The sequence below is a fragment of the Musca autumnalis genome, unplaced genomic scaffold (assembly GCF_047663935.1).
Source record: "Musca autumnalis isolate F117 unplaced genomic scaffold, ASM4766393v1 scaffold_1, whole genome shotgun sequence".
Lineage (NCBI taxonomy): Eukaryota > Metazoa > Arthropoda > Insecta > Diptera > Muscidae > Musca > Musca autumnalis.
Genome location: NW_027411644.1, coordinates 329,112,911 through 329,136,932, shown reverse-complemented (window position 1 = coordinate 329,136,932; position 24,022 = coordinate 329,112,911). Strand labels below are relative to the sequence as shown.

At 34.4% G+C, this 24,022-nt stretch overlaps 1 protein-coding gene across 3 annotated transcripts in view; it reads right to left on the bottom strand.

Annotated features, from left to right (window-relative positions):
- aus (argus) overlaps window positions 1-24,022 on the bottom strand; it is a 157,040-nt gene that overhangs the window by 74,184 nt on the left and 58,834 nt on the right. The window contains exons 3-4 of one of the 3 annotated variants that reach the window (XM_073963369.1): window positions 15,221-15,368; window positions 2,042-2,304 (exon numbers count right to left, since the gene is read on the bottom strand). In XM_073963369.1, the coding sequence (XP_073819470.1) occupies window positions 2,042-2,304; window positions 15,221-15,368 (411 nt within the window). The remainder of the gene's footprint in view (window positions 1-2,041; window positions 2,305-15,220; window positions 15,369-24,022) is intronic. The other 2 variants (XM_073963368.1, XM_073963370.1) reach the window with 2 other exon arrangements.

Below are 24,022 nucleotides of genomic sequence, written 5' to 3'. Positions count from 1 at the left end.
TTCACACAGAGAAAGCTAGAAGAGTATTTAAACAATATTAAAATACAGAGCAGCAAAATGGTCAGAGCAAACATATTTTGTTTGAAAAAAAAGATATTGTAAATATGTAAAAATATATGTACTTGTTACAACCATATACATAATAATAATAATATGAATTAAGGCATGATTTATATTTACAATATTCTATTTTGCTCTTAATATATGGTTGCTACGACCATGCTCCTTCTCTACGTGGTGATATTAATGAGAACCTAACAGGGCCTTAAGGAACGAGAGAATATGTGTGTGATGAGTATCATTGTGAAGAGTTACAGGACAGAAAATAAATCTATTTACTGATTTACATCTATTGAATATTTTTCTAGCCAAACTAAAATAGTATTTTGATCCTCAATGTCACTGAAAACCTTATGATGCACTGTCGCCAAAAATGTATTTATTTTGTTATTGTTTTTGGTTTTGTAATTTTTTTTGTTTTAAGATCAGGTGCTTTTTTATGATTATTTACAGATGAGAAGTTAAGAGTTGAACGCAACGTAACGCAATATAATTCAAAATTCATATGCTTGGCCTGACAAGCCACACTCTATAAATGTTCTTCACATTTCCTCTAAATTTCGGAAACACTGTAACAAACAATTTTCAAAACAAAACAAAAACAAAGAGTAAAATATTAGTTGAGGAAAAGGTAAATTGTTTTGCTTTATAATATTTAAAAATACCAAAATTTAGAATTTGCAGAATATATATGTTTTGTTGTTTTTTTTTTTAGTTTTAGTTTTTAAATATATATATGGAAAAGAATTTACAAAATATTTATATGTATAATTTATAAAGAATATATGTAGAGAAACAAACAAATTTTTTGTTATTTGTTGAGTTAATCATTTTAGTTTGTTGTTGTAATTTTTTTTTAATAAATATTTACAGAAAAAACCGAAACAAAAATTGTAATTATTTACAGTTAATCAACAGAAAAGGGGAATTCGAAATTAGTTGAAAATTGAAACAAAACCAAAACAAAAAATGTAATTAAACTATACAGTTTACTTAATGTATTTTGTTTTTTTGTTAAAAATGAAATACTTTATACCTTTTTTGTCTTAGAACCTGGTGGTATAAGAAATTGTTTTGTTTGCTTTGATTCTTTTTTTTTTCTTGACTTGTTTGACAGAGAAAACAAAAATTATACAATTTAAATGACAAAAGTTGGGACGGGTTAATCTGCTATTCCGCTAATACGTTTCAGTTTTTTCAGGTATTTTCAAATTGTATTCTTTTAAGGCTTCTTCAAATAAATTCAAACCCTTAGGAAATAAGATCTCCTTGAGGTTTGTTTTCCTTGACCAAGAGTTTGTTGAAATTCCAAACTCAAGGAAAGAGGACCCTTGCTTGCGAAATTATACGAAAATCCAGAATCGTATATTTTCGAAATGATTTTTCACAAAACCGTTTGTTGATTTTAAAGAGAGAAAGAGAAGAAAGCTATTTACAAAGATTGTGGATCAACCAAAAACAACAAAATAAATGGATAAATTATAGAAGAACAAAATACAACCTCAAATCAAGTAAATTAACCAACATGAAGTAAATAAATAAATTTACAAGTGTTTGTTGTTGTCAAATTTTTGTTAACGAAACCTAAAAAGGAAAACTAAAATCTTTGACATTTAACTGCCTAATCAACGTGTCTTATGTATTTCATTTTGATGATGAGTTTCTTTAGAAGTAAATAAAAACAGAAAAAAACTAACAGAAATTATTGTAATCAAACGAATCTAAGAACCAAAAAAACTTAACCTAACCAAAGACAAATAACACAAAAAACTAACAACTATTTTTTTAATTTTTTTAATTGAATTTTGGGTTATTTTTCTTTGGATATTTGGATTCTTTTTTTCGTTTGTACTTTTGTTTAACAATAAATAATAAATAACAATAATAATTACAATAATCGAATAACAGTTACGTTATGTTTACTTTTTTGGAATAATTTTTTTTAGTTTAGTAGGAATAGAAAAACACAAAAAATGCTTACAATCATTCATATCATCATTGGATCGCATTATATATTGATCCGATGAGGATAGTCTTGAATGCCCGTTCAAATTGGGATGAGCTCCCCCCCTATGATCACCACCATTGCCCAAGCTGGGCTTTTGATTTAAAACGCTACGCATCGCCATGGCTGATGGATTTGTTTGATGCATATACATACTATCACCTTCGCACTCACTTTCTTTATACTGCAGAACATTTTTATGTTTCTCGTATATGACCAGGCACCGATGACATCCTTTCCTAGAATATTGTAATATATATATAGTTGGTCACATTGTGTGGTTTTTATTTGATTTGTTTCATTCCGTGGGGCAATAATAAATATTTTTTTTTATTTTTGTTGGTTATAACAAACAAACATAATAGTATTATTTTAAATAAATATAAAAAGTTTTTAATTATTTTGTTGATTAATGAAAATATTCGAAGGAAAAAAAACCATAAGAAAAAGTAAAATTATTTGAATAGAATATTAACTGATATTTGAAGGTTAGTTTTAACGTTTAACGTTTTGGCGGGCGAGAGGGTTAGTACAATAAGTTTGTTAAGAGGGCGTTTCGATTGATTCGGATGAAAATGATGAGTTTTATATTTCTTTTTTCGTTAGGAGAAAGAGTAGGTATTTGGATTAAAAGGTAAATATTTCACTGATTGCTATTGTTTAAATAAATTAGTAATACTTTTTATTGGAAAATGAAATCACTCGTGAAACTTTTCCACTTTAAAAGAATGTTGAAATGTTGATGAAAACCTCATTGACTCCAAGTGAATATGTCACACTTTCAAAAACCAAAACGTTTTGTATAAATAACATAGTTAATAGGCCTGTTCGATAACTTCGCAAGTAAAAAGTATTTGTAAGTTCTTGCAAGTACTTGCAACACCTCCCAGTTCTGTTTCACTGAACATATTTGTTATCGAACAGCATTTTGTAAAAGTTTGTACAAATTTGTACAAACGTTTGAGTTATCGTTCAGACCTATATAATGCGAAACCCTTCACTAAGGAAGTAGTTCAATTGAACAATTCTTTAAAATGAACGTATGAACTAGTTTCGCCGTTACAATTTATTTTAATTCAATAAGCCTGTTTATATTACAGCTTTTTACAGGGTTAACCTTCTTTAAAAGAATTTATTAGACGAATACACACACAATGCATTTGAAAGCCAGTGGGCTTATTAAATCCGGCTAAAGGTAAACGCACTATAAGATCTATTGATTATTAAACTAGTTCAATATTTAATTGGCGCAAAATAAACTTTAGAACAGTAACTATATAAGAAGTTTAAGTAACTCATCATATCAGCATATCGACGCCTCCAAACTATAGTATGCTAAGTCGACTTAGCATGTTTTCAAGTTCTTTACATTTTTATATTTAACGTCCTTTAACTTAAATCCTGTCCAATTTTGGTAATGATCGGACAATCCGCAAAGAAGTTATAAACAAATATTTACTTAGCATACTGAAGGTCAAAGAAATTTCCAAACTTTTAGAGTTTGTCCTGCAAAACTCACTTTTTAGACTTAGCATACTATTATTTGGAGGTGTCGATATGATGCTGGTTTAGTTTCTTTTGGTTTCGGGTCAATCCGGTACTAAAGAACCCGCAGCCCTTCTTTCAAAGGAGAAAGTAATTATCATATTAGACTTGCTATCATTAAAATGAGCATATATACTAGATCAATATATATAGTTTATTTTTGTTAAGTGAACTAAGATCAATGAACAGATGATAACTAGTCTGGTTCAACTTTTATTTACGTATAATGTGAAGAAGATTATCGTAAAATACTTCAGTGAGCATTGAATTTAATTGTGGATACTCTTAGTATTGACATTACATATCTGAACTGTGCGCAGGCTTTAAACGAATAGAAAGAACAATTCGCCAGGTGGTAGGAATATTTGGCTGAAGTTAATTTCATTTCAGTCCTTACTTTAAAGTGTTAAAGTAAGTTCGCTGACAATTACACAACGTTAACTCTCTTTAATTCCCTGATGATGATTGGAGATTCCAATCGAAATATTGGAAATAAAAGAAATCATTAAAAATCACAACATCGATTTATATTTAAAAAAAGCCTATAGCCAAACGATAACAAAAGCATTGTTCAGATTGTTGTTTATGAACGAAGTGGTTCAATTGAACCATTTTCATTAAAATGAGCTCGTGAACCAATTTCGTTTAGACATATTTTTTTTTTATTCCGTTTATACATAATTTTTTTTGTTCACTGAACTTAGATAAGGGAACGACTGATTACTAATCTATTTTCAACATTTTCTTGACTAAAAAGAAACTTTTGAATTGTAACAGCGTGTTTTTGTAAAAAGTTTTTGCCCATTCGTTCGTCAATTTCATGAATGAAGACACAATTTGGTTTTCATAGCTATCGACGTTTGTATTCGTGTGACAAAGAAATGAAAGCTTTTTATTTTCGTATTTTTTTTGGTTTTCGTAACAAAATCGACGAACGAATACGTCAAAAATAAACGAATGGAAATGACCCATCGTTTTGAATGAAAATTAAATAATTTGAGTAATAAATGGCACAAAACACGTATATGTACATCCGTTTCTTCATATTATCACAATTATTTTTGGACAAATTTGTTTACATTTTTTTTTCTTTGTCATCTGTTTATCGGGGTTGCCATCAAGTAACACATATTACGTACAGATGCCTATGCAAAATTCACAAAATAAGTATCATGGAAACCCTGAAATATAAAAGCTTTTCTGAAATAGACGAAAGCTTTTAGATAAAAACGAATGGTTCGTAAAATTTTACAAGAACCCAATTTTGAACGTATACGTTTTAGTACGAACGGTTCGTGTGACAGGCAAGCATTTTTACAAAAACACGCTGTAAATGTATTTAGAAGGTTAAGTTATGGACATGGAAATCCTTTCATCCGCATGAACTAGGCCCATAGAAATTATTTACTGAACTAAGATCAATAAATGGGTTATTACTAATAAAGATTAACATTGCTTGAGGTATAATGTGATTTTATCGTCTAAAAGAAGACCATCGTAAAAACGTCAGAGTAGTAACTTATTTAGCCGGATTATGAATATACTGAACCAAACTTTAAACAAATATAAATATATTCCTCTAAGGAACAACTCGTCATATGGAACAACCTAATAACACCTTCGTTCTGGTTCATATCGCGAACAAACAAATTCTATTTTACGATTCATCGAAAAGAAATTATAAACTAGTTCACTAGATACATATATGTAGCTAATTCTAATGAACTAAGCTCAGTGAATGAACTAGTTCAGCTCGTTTAAAACTAGTTTAAACAAGTAGAAATATATCCTTCCAAGAAACAACTCATCAGATGAAAGAAAAAATTTGGCTGAGGTCAATTTTAGCTCCGTCCTAAGAATACCAAAAAGCCGTGTAAACAAAATTCTTCCGTCGTTCTTATTCAGTTCGCGACCAAACTAGTTCAATTAAACGATTCATCGAACAACAATATAAACTACACCATTTCCACATGTAATTCGAATAATTTAAGTTGTAATTCGAAACATTACACTTGTAATTGTAGAATTCCAACTGCATTTCGAATTATTTCATTTATAATTTGTCTTTGTTCATTTGTAATTCGAATAATTTCAGTTGTAATTCGAAACGTTTCACTTGTAATTTAAGAATTCTAATTGAAATTCAAATTGTTTCATTTATAATTTGACTTTGTTCAATTGTAATTTGATTTGTATCTCGAATTTTTCAAATGAAATTTGATTTTTTTCAAATAAAATTACAAATAAAATAATTCGATTTACATATAAAAAAATCGGACTACAAATGGAAACATTCAAAATACAAATGGAAAAATTCGAATTACAAATGAAAACATTCGAAATTCAATTGGAATACTCAAATTACAACTGAAAGTATCAATTTTCAAATGAAATAGTTAAATTACAACTGAAATTATTCGATTACATGTGAAAATGGTGTGCTTCGTTATGTAGTTCATTTTTATGAACTAAGCTTAGTGAACGAATTAGTTCAGCATTTTATCGACGTATGTATATAGTGATGTAGAACTAGAAATCACCCATGATATGAGTATCTTGGATTTAGTAGTAATCATTTTTTGTGAAGAACGGAAAGGGTTGAGGGGAATTGAGCTCCAGAATCGAGAATCGTGTAGACAAATAAACTGTAACCAGTTTTTGAAATGTTACACCCATTCCTAAATTCGCAAATACAGCTTAAGGCGGAAAATTAGAAGACCAATCGACACCACTCGTGGAGTGGATTATAGTACTCCGATATTCTAAATCATTGTTGGCCTGCAAAGAAAAGATACATAAATTCCTATGCACGCGTGTATGGGCGTTTGCGGGATTGTGTTGACGCAGTTTGTGTTCGTGTAGTTCTTTGTGTAAAACTAAGGGTGGTTGTTTGGTACTCTTCTGCTAATTGCGTAATCAGCAATGGCTTGGCCATCAAAGTCCCGGTCCACACTAGAGTGATTTCACTGAAAAAAATTGCATGAAATTATGCGTCTCTAGATCGACTTTCATAGTAGAGTAAAATCATAAAATTGCTGTAGTGGGGAATTCGATTTAAGAACGCCTAGTTTCATGAAATTTTTTAATGAAATTCACGCTAGTGTGGGCCGGGACAATGGCAACTAATTTTAACTGCGAAAATAAAATGACAATCAAATGAAGTCTTTAAATATTCCGGGATGGGGATAAAACTATTTTTATTTCCAAAAAGGAAATCCATCACTTCATCTCAATTAAAAATATAAACTAATTAATTTTAATTAATTTCTTTATGGAGTCAAGCTTAATGATCGAAGTGAAATAGGAAAGGCGAAGATTCGAACACACACAAACACCACTCTATGTGACCTGGTTTCGCTGTTGGTAGCAGCTCATCACATATATTGGCTGTGGAGAGGGTTCTCTGTCATCGAACTTTTCATTTCTCTCATACAATGTGTTTTTTACAGTGATTAGCTTTTTTCGCATTCAATCTGTATGGCTTCCACGTCAAAAGCTTTTTAGCGCAGCTTTCGGAAGTTATGAGTTTGGCTCTGAACGCTAACAAGCCGTGACAACACATTTCATTGAAAATGTTGCCTAGTAGGGCGAAGATAATTTTAAATATTAATTTTAATTAAAAAATTAATTAATAAACTATTAAAACCTTTTTCTAATATGCTATTTTTAAAAGTTTTTTTGCTGTTTGTGGAATATTTTGACTCGGAGTCAATTGTATGCAATTTATTGTATTTTGCTAGCAATCAATGAAATATTTCACGTCTTTCTCAATTTATTTTTTCATTACCCAAATTAATATATCTTAAGTTTAATTTTAAAACAAATAAAATGACAACTAAATTTAAACATTTAAATATTGATTTTTTGATAAAACAAAAAAAAAAAAAACGAAAAGACAAATTGTTTAAAACCATCAACATAATACTCAAAAATACTTCCAACAAAATAAAAATTCATTAAATAAAATAGTCATGGGAAGGAATTTAACAACATCTATTATTAAGGATATTAAGGATATAATAGAAATAAAACATATTTTTTGTTTCTTTCCTGTAAAAGTAATTCTTAACATTGCTGTATTTTGTTTTGTTAGACTTTCCAAAAAAATATAAAAATTAAACTTAAAGTAAGTAACTTTACAACAAATAAGAACATCGAAAGAAATTTATAAATATTAGAAGAATAGAGATGAAGATAATCTTATATTTAATTGGATTCTTTGTTTTAACAGAGAATAAAAACACATTTCAACTACAAATAATAATAATAATAATAAAAATTCATACGTATGTATTTGTTTGTTCTCAAGTTTCAAAGAATAATAATAAATTCTAAAACACGTTTGGTTTTTACGGGAAAAAGCTTAAAAACTGTAATGAAGAGATATTTTGTAATGGGAAAAGTGTAATGAAATGAAATAAAAGGAGGCCTCAACTCAAAAACACATTCATTCTTAAATTTTAAGGAAAATTAGACGATAACTTTGAAACAAAATATTTAAGTAAAGTAGAATGGCTTATGATTTTTCTTTTTTTATATTTCACATACATTTAATAATAATAAAGTTTAAAGCTTATAGAAAATAAAACTAAACGAATGAATACATTTTATATAATAATTCGTTTCTGTTTTTTTTTGTTTTACTTAATTACCATCAAGTAATTCATCAAAATCACTGAGAGAATAAACACAAATAAAAAACGGAAAATTAAGGCTTGGGCATTTCTTTGGCCCCCAAGTAAGTAATGAATGATGTAGGCAGCCAGCCAACTGAATGAGTGGCCAAGCCAAAAACAAAGTACAAGTAATACACAAAACAAATATGAAAAATTAAATATGTATTTCTTTCGGAGCTTGTTTTTCTGTGCTCATCACAAGACTGGGTAGGTAGGCAGGTAGGTACTTAATTTGCAGATAGGTAAGCACTCAGAAACACGCAAACGTTCCAAGCGTTATGTGAAAACGTTTCTGTTTCGTTCATAATTTGCTGTTCTCGTTTTTTATTTCTTTAAAACGAAATTATTCGCCGTTTGTTGTATTAATTTTGTACAACTGACTGACGTACATACACATATCACATATGACGATGTTGGTGATGATGACGATGATGATCATCGTCATCAACGCTTGATGATGAAATGTTATTAAATGCAAATATAGAGTATAAAAAACATCATCACATACACTACTTGTTATATATGGACATAAATACATACACATGTGTGTATGTATATACATATGTACATGTTAATGCTAAGGATACCATACTCACACACATACACAGAAACACATACATGTGTAGGAATGAAGGAATATATGACCACCTTCATCATTAAGATTACAAACTTATGATGGTGGGTAGTGTTGTAGTTGTTGTTGTTAGAAAGTATTAAAGAGTCATCATCATTAAAATTAAAACGAATTGAAATAAAGTAGGGAAAAAATAAATTAAAACAGAAACTCCATAATGACTCGGAGAATCGACTCACTCACTCGCATAAAGGAAATTAATTCTCAGAAAAAAAGCAAAACATTTTAATTTAAATGTTTTGTTCTGCTTAAGGAAGTACTACTTATTGAGAAAACTTGCAATATCGGGTTATAGCTGGGACATTATTCTGCTGAAGACTGTAGTTCGAGTAAATTGTCACCAACAAGTTTTCTTCGGTTGCCAAGCCACCGTGCAGCAAGCAATGGCTCTGTTCACTACCTAGTGGCACTAAAATAATGGTGACCTGACACAGTTTTGCAGATGAATATCGGCTAGTCATACATGACGCGATGCACAATGAAGACAATTGCTTCTCTACGCGATAACGTATCAACTTAAATGTAAAGTATTGACCATACCACGCAAACGATAGGAAACTTCTCCACCAAAAAATCTTGTTACGAGCAGGAGTTTCATTCCTAAGGCCATGGACAATGAACTTATTGAACCATATATATCCGACTTTAGATCCGTCAAATTAGCATTGACCAGGTCTTCACTTTTCCGAAATATATCTACATTTCGATCTGTTCATGAACGGAGGTGACGATCAGATAAGGGCAATGAACGCAAACAAACGAAACGATTCCCGTACCATTCACACAAAATCACAAACTTTTATTTTTTTCTGAATCGTTTCGTTCTCAAAACAAAACCACAAACTTTTCAATTGAAAAAGAACAAAACGGTACGATTGCTGAAATGTACTTCGACTATGCTGTTCCGACTTGTTTCATTAACGAACGAAACAAAATTAATCGTTTTGCAAAAGTTTGCTGTGCGAATTGATCAATGACAGCCACACACACACATTTGATTGCTTAATAACCCTATAAGCTAAAATCGCATACTTGGAATATGTTTCAATTAACTACCAAACGGTTGCTAATATTTGAAGTGCGCATTTTACGGTATCGTTTTCTAAGAGTTGTTGTGAAGTTGATAAATTTTCAGTTTTTGTTTTGTTCGCCCTCACGAATGTAAACAAAACGAAACTAAACAGCGAGTTCGGTCAACTTGGGTTAGGTTTCTTGTTGTTTTGTTCTTATGGAAAATACGAAACGAAACGTTTGCAAATGTTTCATAAAGTTTTTTCCGTACGCTGGATAAGGGACATCAAAGAGCTCCTTAGCATCATCAGGTAAGAAGAACGCATGTCTTAGAATTGAAGATACAATTATATGTTACAATTAATGATTGAAGCATAAGTCTGTATCCCATCCCTTATAAAATCGTATCTAGCGTATGTGAAGGTTGGAGAAAAGCAAATCCAGTATTTTATGTTGAAAGGTATTTCAAGCCATGTCTGAATTTGATATTTCCGAAAAGCTCATACGACTATGCAACATGACGTTAACTTAAGCATCTGTAAAACAAGTAAGAACGGCGTTAAGTTCGACCGGACCGAACTTTTTATGCCCTCCACCATGACCTGTATTGAAGTAAATATGAACAATAAGTAACTAATAAGACCTTCATCTACGTTAAGTATAATTCCTCCTACCCACAAAATTCTGGTGGAAAGTTTTATGCCACCAACAAAGACTAAACACAAAATTTCAGCCATTTCGTTGGGATATTGAGGCCACAAACTTCACAATACCGGAAATCGGAAGGTACCATTCTATGAAGGCAATATGAATACAGGGACCTATACAGACAAATTTCAGGTGGAAAGTAGTATTCCCCCAACGATAACTAAATACCAAATCTCAGCCAATTCTGCGGTATATTGAGGTTAAAACCTTAAAAATACCTAAAATCGGGAGATACTTTTCTATGTATGAATGTTATATGAAGATCTGGACCTATACCGAAAATGTTCAGGTTGGTAGTTTTAAACCCACAATGAAGATTTATTACCAAATTTTAGCCATTTCGATATGATATTAAGGCCACAACTGCAGAATATTGAAAATCGAGAGCTACAGCTGTATGGGGCCTATATGAAGACGTGGACCTATACAAATTTCAGATGAAAAGTTTTATTCCTCCAACGAAGAATAAATACCAAAACTTAGCCATTTTGACGGGATATTGAGGCTGAAAACTTGAAAATATCTAAAATCGGGAGGAACAGTTCTATGAAGGCTATATGAAGATCTGGATTTTATACCGCCAACGAAGACTTAATACCACATTTCGGTGTGATATTGAGGTCACAATCTTCATGTTATTCCCCCAATGAGGAATAAATACCAAATCTTAGCCATTTTGGCGGAATATTGAGGCTGAAACCTTCAAAATACCTAAAATCGGGAGGAACAGTTCTACGAAGGCTATATGAAGATCAGGACCAAAATTATACCGCCAACGAAGACTTAATACCAATTTCAGTCATTTCGGTAGGATATTGAGGCCACAACCTCAAAATATTAAAAATCGAGAGCTACCGCTGTACGGGGGCTATATGAAGACGTGGACCTATACTGACAAATTTCAGGTGAAACCAACGAAGACTAAATACCAAATTTTAGCCATTTTGACGGGATATTGAGGCTAAAACCTCGAAACTACCTATAATCGGGAGGAACCGTTCTATGAAGGCTATATGATGATCTGACTGAACCTATACTGAAAAATTTCAAGCTGTCAGTTTTGTACCGCCAACGAAGACTAAATACCAAATTTCTGCCATTTGAGACCACAAGCTTCAAAATACGAAAAATCGGAAGGTACCGATCTATCGGGGCTATATAAAGACGTGGACCTATACCGACAAACTTCAGGTGGAAAGGTTTATTCCCCCATCGAAGACTAAATACCAAATCTCAGACATTTCGGAGGGGTATTGAAGCTTAATCCTTGAAAATACGTGAAATCGGGTGGTACCGCTCTATGGGGGCTATGTGAAGATCTGGACCTATACCAACAAATTTCAGGCTGATAGTTTTATACCGCCAACAAAGACTAAATACCAAATTTCTGCCATTTCGGTGGGATATTGCGACCACAACCTTCAAAATAGCAAAAATCGGAAGGTACTGTCCTATGTGGCTATATAAAGACTTGGACCTATACCGACAAATTTTAGGTTTATTCCCCATCGAAGACTAAATACCAAAATTGCAGACATTTCGGAGGGGTATTGAAGCTAAATCCTTAAAAAATGTAAAATCGGGAGGTACCGTTCTATAGGGGCTATCTGAAGACGTGAACTTATATCGCCAAATTTCAGATGTGAAGTTGTATACCCCCAACGAAGACTAAATACCGAATTTCAGCCATGTCGGTGTGATAATGAGGCTAAAACCTTCAAAATGCAGCAAATCGGGAGGTAACGTTATATGGAAGCAATATAAAGACGTGGACCTATACCGAAAATTTTCAGGTGAAAGTTGTACAACTCCAACGTAGGCTAAATATCAAATTTGAGCCATTGCGGATATTGAGGCCACAACCTTCAAAATACCGAAAACCGGACCTATACAGACAAATTTCAGATGGAAAGTTTTATACCGCCAAAGAAGACTGAAACGAAATTTCAACCATTTAGATGTTATAATGGGACTAAAACCTTCAAAATACCGAAAGTCGGTAAGTACCGTTTTATGGGGGCTATATCAAAACGCTGACCGATATAGCCCATTTTCAATACCAAACATCCTAGGAATAATTGAAACTTCTATACACAATTATAAAGCTCTAACTTATATATTTCGAAGCCTGTATCTGGATGGACATATGGACATAGCTATTTTGAGTTGATTTGAATTTTAATCTGTTTAAATACTTCAAAGGGTATCCGACGAATATTTCTATGTGTTACAAACGGAATGAAAAATTTTGTTATACCATCCATATTATGGTGGAGGGTATAAAAAAGGGAAGAACCTCTTCGAGCAGTTCATTACCAATCGTGGTTTCAGATAAGGATATAGTCTTAGTAATGAATACCTCTATAAGAGTAGAAGAAGAATCTTCTAGAGTAGGGATGGTTGATGTATCGACTCACAATGTGTTTACTGAACCCAGACCAAATGTGGAAGTTGGCAACTATAATTTTAAGTTGGTTATGACTTCTTCTACCTCGGCACAGCTATATACATAGATAAATAAACGACCCCAGTTCTGATATAAGGAGAATAATAATATTGGAATAGTAATATTGCAAGTGATAGGGGAAGGTGAAAATCTATCCTGGCTCGGCTTATGGGACAAATTTCATGTTTAGATTTTAAGTTTGTATCTTGTTTGAGTATCTGGGTCAGATATATCTTTTCAAGATATGCTTCTATGTGAGAATGTGTGATAATATGTGATGTGATGATATTTTTTATACTGTTTTTTTTTTTCAAATATTGTAATTCTGTTGTTGTGTATGTAATCGTTCAGAGTTACACTTTTGTCCTCCTACAATGTATAGGTTCTTTTAGGTTCGTTCATTCTAAACAAAATGTGTATATTAAATATAATTTTGTAGATTACGGCGATGAAGAAAATTATAGTATAATAATTATAATTGTTTGCGTAGTTATTTATAAATGTTTTCCCTTGTATATATTTGTTTTTGTGGTACACCCTAATGTATGAATTTAATATTGTATGCAGTTAGTTCGCTTTTTTTTCTATTTTGACTTATTTAGTATCGTCTATTGATGTTGATATTGCCCTGCTTGATGACTTGGGAGGTGAGAAGGTTTATTGGCTACCCAATACTCCTCCTCCTGCTTCTCACAATGGAGTGCATGTTGAACAATTCTACATCAATACGTAAGAGGAAGAACCATCAACCATTGCCATAACAAATAAAAAACCAAATGAGTTTCGTTCGTTACGTTTTTTTCGTTTCATTTTTTTGAATTTCTCAACTTCCTTTCTTGTCGTGGGTTTTGTTTCATGTTGTAGTCGTAGTTCTTCCTCTGTGTCTTGTTTGTTCGGATGGAATAACACCCAAGAGAATTTCGTGTCCATTTCAATTCATTACACCTTGTATGTTTGTCGTAGTTGTTGTTCTTGTAGTGGTAATCGATGTAGTAACAGCAACTACAGAACTGGAGCCAAGGCCCAAGTTCTATTTGATATGTTGTAACGTCATCACGGTAAGGGCAAGTAGGTAGGTTCCGACAGTATTAAAGCGATTTAGTAGCTTACCTCATTTTAAGTCGTTTCGTTTTGTGTTTCCCAAAAAAGCTGATTTTTTTCTTTCGTTCTTGTATTTGTTTCATTTCCTTTGCTTCATGAGTTGTTCGTTGAGCATCGAAGCAATGAAATGTTTTATGTTCAACTTTGAATGATTTTCCGTTTTTTGGTCTCTCTCCTAATTTTTTTCTTTTCGTTTCGTTTTTTGGTTTTCTGCACGAATGACTCTTTGGTTGTATACATTTTTTAAAGATATATCCTATAAATTTTGTTGCCTGTTTGTTGTTGGCCACATTTTCATTATGAATTTTCATGAGTTTTATTTGTTGGTTGTATTTGATTTGATGGTTTAAACGTAAAACATTTGAATAGCCTAGTTTAATATTTCATATTTAGGTTTGTTTTTTTTTCTTTCTTTGTAATGCAAACATACATACGTACATACAATACACATGACTTTTGGATGGGTGATGGGTGGGGTAAATGGATGTGGGTGGGCAGGTTAGGTTGGGAGGTTTTTATAAAAATATTAAAAATTAAATATTTATAAATCTAGTTGTAATGCTTATATAACATATTTTGGTGTGTATTGTAAATGTTTTGTTTGTGGAAATGACTTTTGAGCACCACAGAACAATAACAAAACTTACAACTCAAAAAATAACACTGTGTAAAAAAGGAAAATACTAAAGCAAAAAAAAAAAAAGATTTTATTTTAAAACAAAATTCTAATGGCTCAAAATTAGAATATATCTATTCAAAAATCGTTGTACACATAACTCATAACAGTAAAATAAAAAAAATCATTTTCTTCCGATTCGGTCAATCCAAAAAAAATAATTAGTAAAGAAGTTGGCAATTTGAATGGCTATGTTTGTTAAAGAAGTGTTTTTAGTAAAATGTGAAATTTTTTATTAACGATGTTTGTCATGGCGTATTTGTGTTAAATGAATAATTTTTGGTTTTGAAAAATATATTGGAAATATATTTAATTTGATCAATATGATGAATAAAATATAAAATTGGCAATCACTTACTCGTCAACTATTAAATATTTGTTACCATCCGATGCTGCACATCTTCCGCGATAACTAAATTGGGAACCTTTAATGTGTATGGATTGTTGATAGCCCGATAGGAACCATGAGCCCTCCCAGTGGGCAGGAAATGTACAATTTGTGGGCACTGAAAATAAAAGGAAAAAAAAAACCGTTCGTTAAATGTGTTCTAAATTGGTTGTATTTGGTATTTTCAAAGCAAATCTCGATTCGAGACTTGGTCTTAAACTTTGAGGCTACAACCTTAAAAATACCGGAAATCGAGATGTATCGTTTTATGAGGACTATATGAAGACGTGGACGATTTTCATTGGGATATTAGGGCTAAAACCTTGAAAATACCGAAAATCAAGTGGTATCGTGCTATGGGGGCTATGTAAAGATTTGGACCTATACTGAAAAATTTCAGGTTGATAGCTTTATACCGCCAATAAAGTTTAAATACAAAATGTCAGGCATTTCGGTGGGATATTGACGCCGCAACCTTCAAAATGCCGAAAAACTGAAGGTACCGATCTATCTTCTTCTTCTTTATTTGCCATTCCGTATTCGGGTTTTAGCGATCATACAATTACATAATGATAATTTGGTATATTTAACAAATCAGTTTATTAATTTATATATAGGTTTCTGTTTTTAGCGGCATTCAGAAGAGTTCTTTCATTATGGTGTCCAGTCCAGTCTTGAATGTTTTTGAGCCATGATGTTTCCCGTCGCCCTCTCGGTCTTCTCCCATCGATTTTTGTTTGGATAATTGTTTGCAGAAGCTTATATTTTTCATGCCTCATAATGTGACCAAGATATGCGGTTTTTTGTGTTTTTATAATTTTTATTAATTGGCGTTCGACTTGCATGCGTTCTAACACTTCGTCGTTTGTAATGCGCTCGGTCCATGGGATCTTTAAAATTCGACGATATATCCATATTTCGAACGAGTTCAGTCTTTTTTCATCTACAGCTTTCAATGTCCATGTTTCCGCAGAGTACAATAAAACGGACCATATGTAACATTTTACAAATCGTATTTTTGTAGTAAGACTTATGTCGTGGCTAAGTAAAACTTTGTTATGTTTGAAAAAATTGTTTCTTGCCATTTCTCCGATCTATGAGGGCTATATAAAGACGTGAGGGCTATACCGACACATTTCACTTAAAAAGTTGTATACCCCCAATGAAGATTAAATACAAAATTTCAGCCATTTCGGTGGGATATTGAGACCACAAACTTCAAAATACCGAAAATCGAGAGGGAACGTTCTATGGGGGATACAAGAGGGCGTGGTCCTATACCGAAAAATTGCAGGTTGATAGTTTTATACCGCCAACGAAGACTAAATAAAAAATTTCAGCCATCTCGGTGGGATATTGAGGCCAGAATCATCGAAATACCGGCAATTGGGAGGTTACCATACTTTGGGGGCTATATGATGGCGTGAACCTATACAGACAAATTTCAAGTGGAAAGTTGTATGCCCCCAACTAAGACTAAATACAAAATTTCAGGTATTTCAGTGTTATAATGAGGCTAAAACCTTTAAAATACCGAAAATCAGGTGGTATCATTCTAAGGGGGTTCTATCAATACGTAGACCAATATAGCCCATTTTCAATACCAAACATCCTAGGAGTAATAGAAACATATATACAAAATTATAAGGCTCTATCTTAAAAATTGCGACCTGTATCTTGATTTCAACAAACAAACGGACGGACATGGTTATATTGACTTAGAATTTTATGCTGATCAAGAATATATGGTCTCCGACGAATATTATTATAATCTCCATATTGTGGTTAAGGATATAAAAACAGACGTATTTGACTGCTAGTACTATCCACCCAGGATTCTCACGCTTAAAGATATCAATGTCGCCGTAAATGGATAGTTGCGCTCTTTCTTATGTACAAGCACCTTCCATAACTGGAGGACTTTCTCCACTGTGGATCGACTCCTTGCCTTATGGCAAGCCGTCGAGGCTTTTCGATCAGACGGCAAACCTGAGACATAGTCCTCTAAATAAATTTTTTTAAGTTTACGACGTTTACTACTTTTTATAAGTTTTACCTGTAGTATATGACGTTTTCCCCGTTTCAACTTCTTGACGGTTAAAAACATAAAAAATTGGCCCTGGATTAGCACAATCTGGCAGGAAGAAAGAATCCAGACGCTTGAGACCTGAGTACCCTGTCTCACGACCACAAGAAAGGAGATAAAACTGTGTCCTCCTACTATAGGGACATAAGTCTGCCCCCTGCGAACTACTAAAGCCTATGGCCAACAGAATAATTGGGCCATACCTACGCGGCTTTAGAAACCCGCCATTTACCCTATGTCAATTCCTTGAAAAAACCCTTTGACAAAGGTGTTCCAAGCCATGTCTAAATTTGGTATCCCTGAGTATCGAGTATCAGTTAAAGTCATCTTACAAAGCCGAATGAGCTGTATGCGCTGTATCGGCTATACAACAACATCAGTATACACCTTTTTATACCCTCAGCCTTTAGGCTAGACAGGGTATATACACTTTCATACGAGCAAAATGTGCCTCATCGAAATAATGGTTTTAGACCCCATGTATGTTTGGACGAAATGTGTTTCAGACAATTCAGAGTTGATTTAGCAATGTCCGTCCGTCTGTCTGGCTGGTGCGCACGATAACTCTCGGACGGATGTACCGATTCTGTTCAAATTTTGGCTATCGTAATATTTTGTCCAAACTTAGTTTAATTTCGAAGATGAGCTATATCGGTCCACTCCTTCGGGTACCTCCCCCACAAAAGTTCCAAAATCTTCGGAAATTTTGTGGGCACGATAACTCCTGAAGGGAGTAACCGATTTAGTCCATACTTTGCACATCGTCAAATTTCTACCAGACTTACATGAGGTTCCAATATGGACTCAATCGGCCCACTCCTTCGGGTACCTCCCACACACAATTTCGGATAAGTTTAGTTTAGGACCTTCTGTCGAATTGCTTTGATTTTTGTTGCAACAACTTGTATTCACTTCCCCCCCCCCCCTACGACGGTACAAGTTTAATCATGGGCAAGTGCAAAAAGCCCCTATGACACCTTGTGTAGAGGTTGGAGCGCACGATAACTCTCGAACGGATCTGCCGATTCGGTTCAAAATTTGGCCTTCGTAATATTTTTTCAAAACATAGTTTAAATTCGAAGATGGGCTATATTGGGCCACTCCTTCAGGTACCTACCCCACAAAACTTCAAAAATGTTCGGAAAAATTTTGCGCACGATAACTCTTGAAGGGAGCGACCGATGTAATCCATACATTGCACATTCTTATATATCTACCAGATATAGATCAGGTTCGAATATGAACTATATTTGTCTACTCCTTCTGGTAACTCTCACACAAAATTTCGGATAAGTTCACTTTAAGACCTGCTCTCGAATCACTTTGATTTTTGTTGAAGCGATTTGCATTCGCTACCTCCATTACGACAGTAAACGTTTTTCAGGGGCAAGTCCATATTTCTTGGGAAAATAGCCCGAAAGGTTTAAAAAACCCCTATGTCACTATATGTGCGGTCGGTGAGCACGATAACTCTCGAACTGTTTAACCGATTGGCCCAACATTTGGTCTTCGTCATATTATATCCAAACTTAGTTTCATGGGGCAATACCGGTCCACAAATTCCGGTACTTCTCCCCAATATTTAAAAAATGTCACTAAAATGCTAGGACGATATCACTTGAATGGGGCAACCAATTTGGTCCAAACTTTGGATCTCCTAATATTTTATCAAAATTTAGTTTAACTTCTAAAATGGACCATATCGGTCCTCCCTAAGGGTACCTGCCCTACAAAATTCAACATTTGTATCTTAGTGCAGTTAATTCCTAATCCACATTTTTGTCGGCAAGTTCAAATGTCGAAAAAGGGCCACAAAATTCTGAAGAGACCTTAAATACATTCGATCTGTCCGGTGAAAGTTTTGCTTCACATTGGCTGAGGGTATATGTATATCTGTTGGCAAAGCCGACTGACACTTTTTTACTTGTTTCAGATGTAATTCGAATCATTTTAGTTGTAATTCGAAAAGTCAATTTGTAATTCGAAACATTTTTATTGTAATTCGAATTATTCCATTTCATATTCGAATTATTTTATTGCTTTAATTGTATTTTGAATTATTCCATTTGTAATTCGAATTATTCTATTTGTAATTCGAATTGTACTATTTTTAATAATAATAGGAATAATTCGAACTATAAATGGAATAATTCCAATTAAAAATGGAATTGTCGAATAAGAATTGACTTGTTTCAAAATACATCTAAAAAAGATGTAGCTAAAGGTAACAAGATACAACGATTGCATTTCCTATGTCATGCCATAAGAATGAGCGATGATGAACCTGATAAAAAGGCGTATAAATACGGCCTGATTAACGGTACACGCAAAACTCGAAGGCCAATGTTTCAATGGAGTAAACAAACAAAATAGGAGTAGTAAAGCAACAAAAGGAGAGGAATGGAAATCTTTTCCTAGTTCGGCTTATAGGACTAAGGTCAACTAAGTAAGTAAGAAATCAGTAGCAACAATTTTCCTTGGGAACATAATCAACATTTAGAATTTAAAATATCATCAGAAACATATGTTTTAAATAAAGGTGTCATTTCAACCAATTTAAAATTCAACTATAAAAACATCAAGATTTATATCAGCTTTTTCAATAAAGCGCTCACACTCACACACAAACATACAATCCGAAATCATACCTATCATAAGTATGTATAACAGAAACCATATGCCTGGTTGGAATGAATAAAAATACTGTTTCTTTCACTTGTTATCTTTCTTTTCGGACCCAAAACCGATGACAATCTCAGTGCCATAACTTTCAAAATGTCCTACCTGCCAAAAGATCTCAGTATCTGTCCGTTCACACGTGTTTGTGTGCATGTGTGTGTTCGAGCTTTGCTAGCAAAAGTAAAGAGAATTGTCCAAGGATAATGTCCAGTTCGTCCAGTATGATTTCTGGTTTATCGTTTAACCTCAGACCAGGACTTAAAAACACTGTGGTCAATGGCTGGCTAGCTGCCTGGCTGGCAGATTGTGTGGGTTTCCATAATGGACATTTATGTAATGAAGAGATGGAATGAATGGAAGGAACAACATTCATTCTCCATCGAGATTTGCTGCCAGATATACCGTTGTTCGACTGACTATTTGTCTGTCGGTCTGTCTGTCTGTCTGTTAGTTCATATATTTACAATTTCCATTAAGCAGAGCGAGCAGCAGCTACTGGTTGGCGAGGCGAGGCTAGTGGTCGGTCATACAATAGTGGGAATAAAGCCAACAATACTCATGTTCGGTTTTGTATCAAAAGTGAATAGGTGAATAAATGACTGAACAAAATGAATGGCAAAAATGGGGGGGGGAAAGAGGAGGGGCGGTAGGAAAGGCCAATATGAAATGAAAGCAAATGAGGGTATTCGCACATGTCCTATTTAAATTGTCACCACTGTAAGTAATTAAGAATGAAAGTAATTTATGTTCCCATATCTGTATATGAAATGGATGGTTGGTTGAGATGGTCGGTCGATTGTGAATGTATATATGTATCTAGATTCATACGTATGTATGTATGCAAGTCACCCCAATAAAGTAGCAACAGACCCCCGAATAGCAGCACACGGCCACCTAGGCTTTTGACCGACTTTAATTTGTGGGCTTCCTTTGTTGTTGCTCTCTCATGGCCACATGCAAAGCAGGCACCCATTTTCAATAAGCAGCCTGTCCTCCTTTGCCATCATTTCAATGCATACCATTCATCCGTGTTCCCTTACCGTTAATTATGTTAAGGGGAGTAGGTAGCAACAGCACCCGAATGGGCAGAAAGGGAAAACAAAACAAAAATTTAAATAATGACATCACACTAAATTAAATAATTTATGACTATACGAAGCGAAGACATGGCAATGTCCAAGGCATCCCCGCAGCAAGTATGCATGTTCGTTCTCCTTGTCTAACTACACAACAAGCGCATAACAGAGTCCTTAAGCATGAATGCTGTTATTGTTGTTGTTCTTTTTTCTTTGTATTACTGTTTGCTGCTGGTGCTGATTTGCATTCGCTTGTGATTTGAGAAGCATTGTACATTGGTGGGTATGCCCTTAACATCTGGACATCGAACAGGGCAAACAACAAGCAATACATGGTTCCTTAATGAACCAATAACAGCAACTTATTAAAAGTTATTGTTTTCTCACCACATACACATACACACTCACCGCACTCTGAACACCGACGAACACTGCACACTTCAACACTTAAGATACAAAGTTGTCGGATGAGGAGGTACAACAAATGTCATCGCCACCATCATCACCACTCATTGAGACGTAACGTTGCGGAAAAATGAAAACATACGCTTCATGTTGCCCTCATAATGTAATAAAAATCCAATAAAAAATCAACAATAATAACAACAACATCGCTCACTAATAGAAATACATTGTAGTGGAAATGTTTGCCGAATGACGATTGCCTGGGTATCATTCATATGCATATACTACGTATGTAGTTGATGATACATACATATGTATGTAATTTAATTCACATACATAGTTATGTCCGGCTTAAGTGATTGCGTGTGTTGGAACATTTAATAGGTGGTGTGGGTCCTATTAACAAAACACCAAGGAACTACTCAACGAAACATAGTAAAACAAACCACCATCTTTACCCGAAGGTGTTCACTTATCTTTGGATCCTATCACAGGAACAGTGGTTGAAATAGAAGGATTTAATTACAGAAAAAACAGTAAAACAAAAAATTGTGAGACTGCTTTAAAAGGTCTAATGATGTGGATTATAAAGGCCGCCACCACATCAGAAAATGCCGATTTCTATTCGATTTTCGTAAGGGAACTTTACCTAATTCGTTCTGATTTGGTTCCGAACTCGGAGCGAAATTTCGCTTTCCCAAAATTTTCAACAGAAAAATCTGATTTCGCTCCAATCCATACAGCTTTCATTAAGAAATCGTTACGATTCGGTCGTACCAACCGAATTTCGAGCCGATTCCGTTCAGATTTTGGAAGGATTGGTTTGCTTGGAGTGTATCCTTTTCAATTAGTTGAATTGTGTGGGCGGAAGAAACGTTCTCTGAGAACACGTTGGAGCCCTTATGCGTACCGTATCTCTAATGCGGTGGTGCTCAAAATATTTTGTACATTAGTCCCAGGTCAGGCAATGTGCGCTTGCTGAGAGCAAGTGAGAGAAAACGTCAATGTAAAAAGCATTGAAATGTATGCTCACTTGCTCTCAGCAAGCGCACCTTGCCTGACCTGGCATTAGTCTCTCTGAGAGAGTTTTTCCTTTGCTAAACCACGGTAGATGAGAATAAATAAATAAAGTAGTCACGTTAACGTATATGGCAGGGTAAGGCAGAGACAATTTTTGAGTCTCCCTTGTGCTCTCAATGAGCGTAAATTTGTTGATGCTCACAACGTGTTAGCACCTACACAGGTTGTGAGCGATAACCAATTTACGCTCACTTAGAGCACATAGGCTCTCTTGTGAGTCAGAATGCCTTCCATATACTTATGGGTGATATTTGCTACTCTAATGCCTCAGCTAGAACTATCTTCATTAAGCCTACCTAAATACACTCACATTTGCATTGGCAGTTGACGTTCTTCCATTATATCGTCCGGTCGACTGAGCGTTTTCGAGGTTAGGTGGAACGAGACGTGGACTGGGTCCATTATGCGAATTGTGTGAGGGAGGAAGCTATGCCATTAGCGGTCTTCAGGGCACTGACGTTAGATGACCAGGTCAGCAAGTTAAATGAGTGGATGAGGAGCGTCAATGACGTACTCCTTGGCAGACGCCGTCAGGTGAAGCCAAGCAAGGTCAAATGGTGGACCCGTGACCTGGGTGTGATGCGGAGGGGAGTTGCGCGTCTGAGAAAGCGTTCCCAAAGGACAAGACTAACCAATGCGGAACATCTGGTTCAGCGTAAAGCTAAGTTACTTGCTGTTCTTAGGACGTACAATGACGATTGGGGAAGAAGACGATTGGGGGAGATTTATACAGGACAACAGGGATTATCCCTGGGGGAAAGTATACCGTGTATGCCGACATAGTGGGTCTAAGCGTCAGGTTGACCTACAGGCGATGCGTTTTGGCTCCACGTCGTCGGCCTCTGGGTGGGCGGGAAACGTAGAGAATTTGCTGGGGTCTTTCTTTCCAAGGTCGTAGACTCATTCACCTCCCCGCTTGTGTAGGAGCTGGGTGATCATCGAACTTGGAGCGTAGTGAAGTTGCGGACAGTTTCTGCCGGATTAGAAGTTGAAAATCGCCAGGTATCGACGGTATGACCGGAAGAATGTATTAAGCCATGTGGAAGGTCATGCCTGATAACATTGACGTGGGGTACTTCCCGCGTGCGCAAAAATCAAAAAATGTGATGTTAACTTTTACATATGTTTATGTTTTGTTCTTACAGTAAACACATCCGATACAAGGTATCTGAAAGAATTTCGTCCATATGTGCATCCATAATGAAGTTATAGCTCTTTAAATATGAAAAAATTTTCCCAGGTAATCTAAGGCGATAATCATATGAAAATAAGGCGACATTTAAAATAACATTTTCTGAAAAATTTGTTGATAATACTAAAAGTTTTGGATGGGGATTTGATGAGTGGGCTATAAATATAACGTTTTAGTACAAAAAGTTGGCATTAACTGCACATGGGCAATGTACCGTTATCAAGAAATCAAAATTTAAATTTGATAAAAAAATT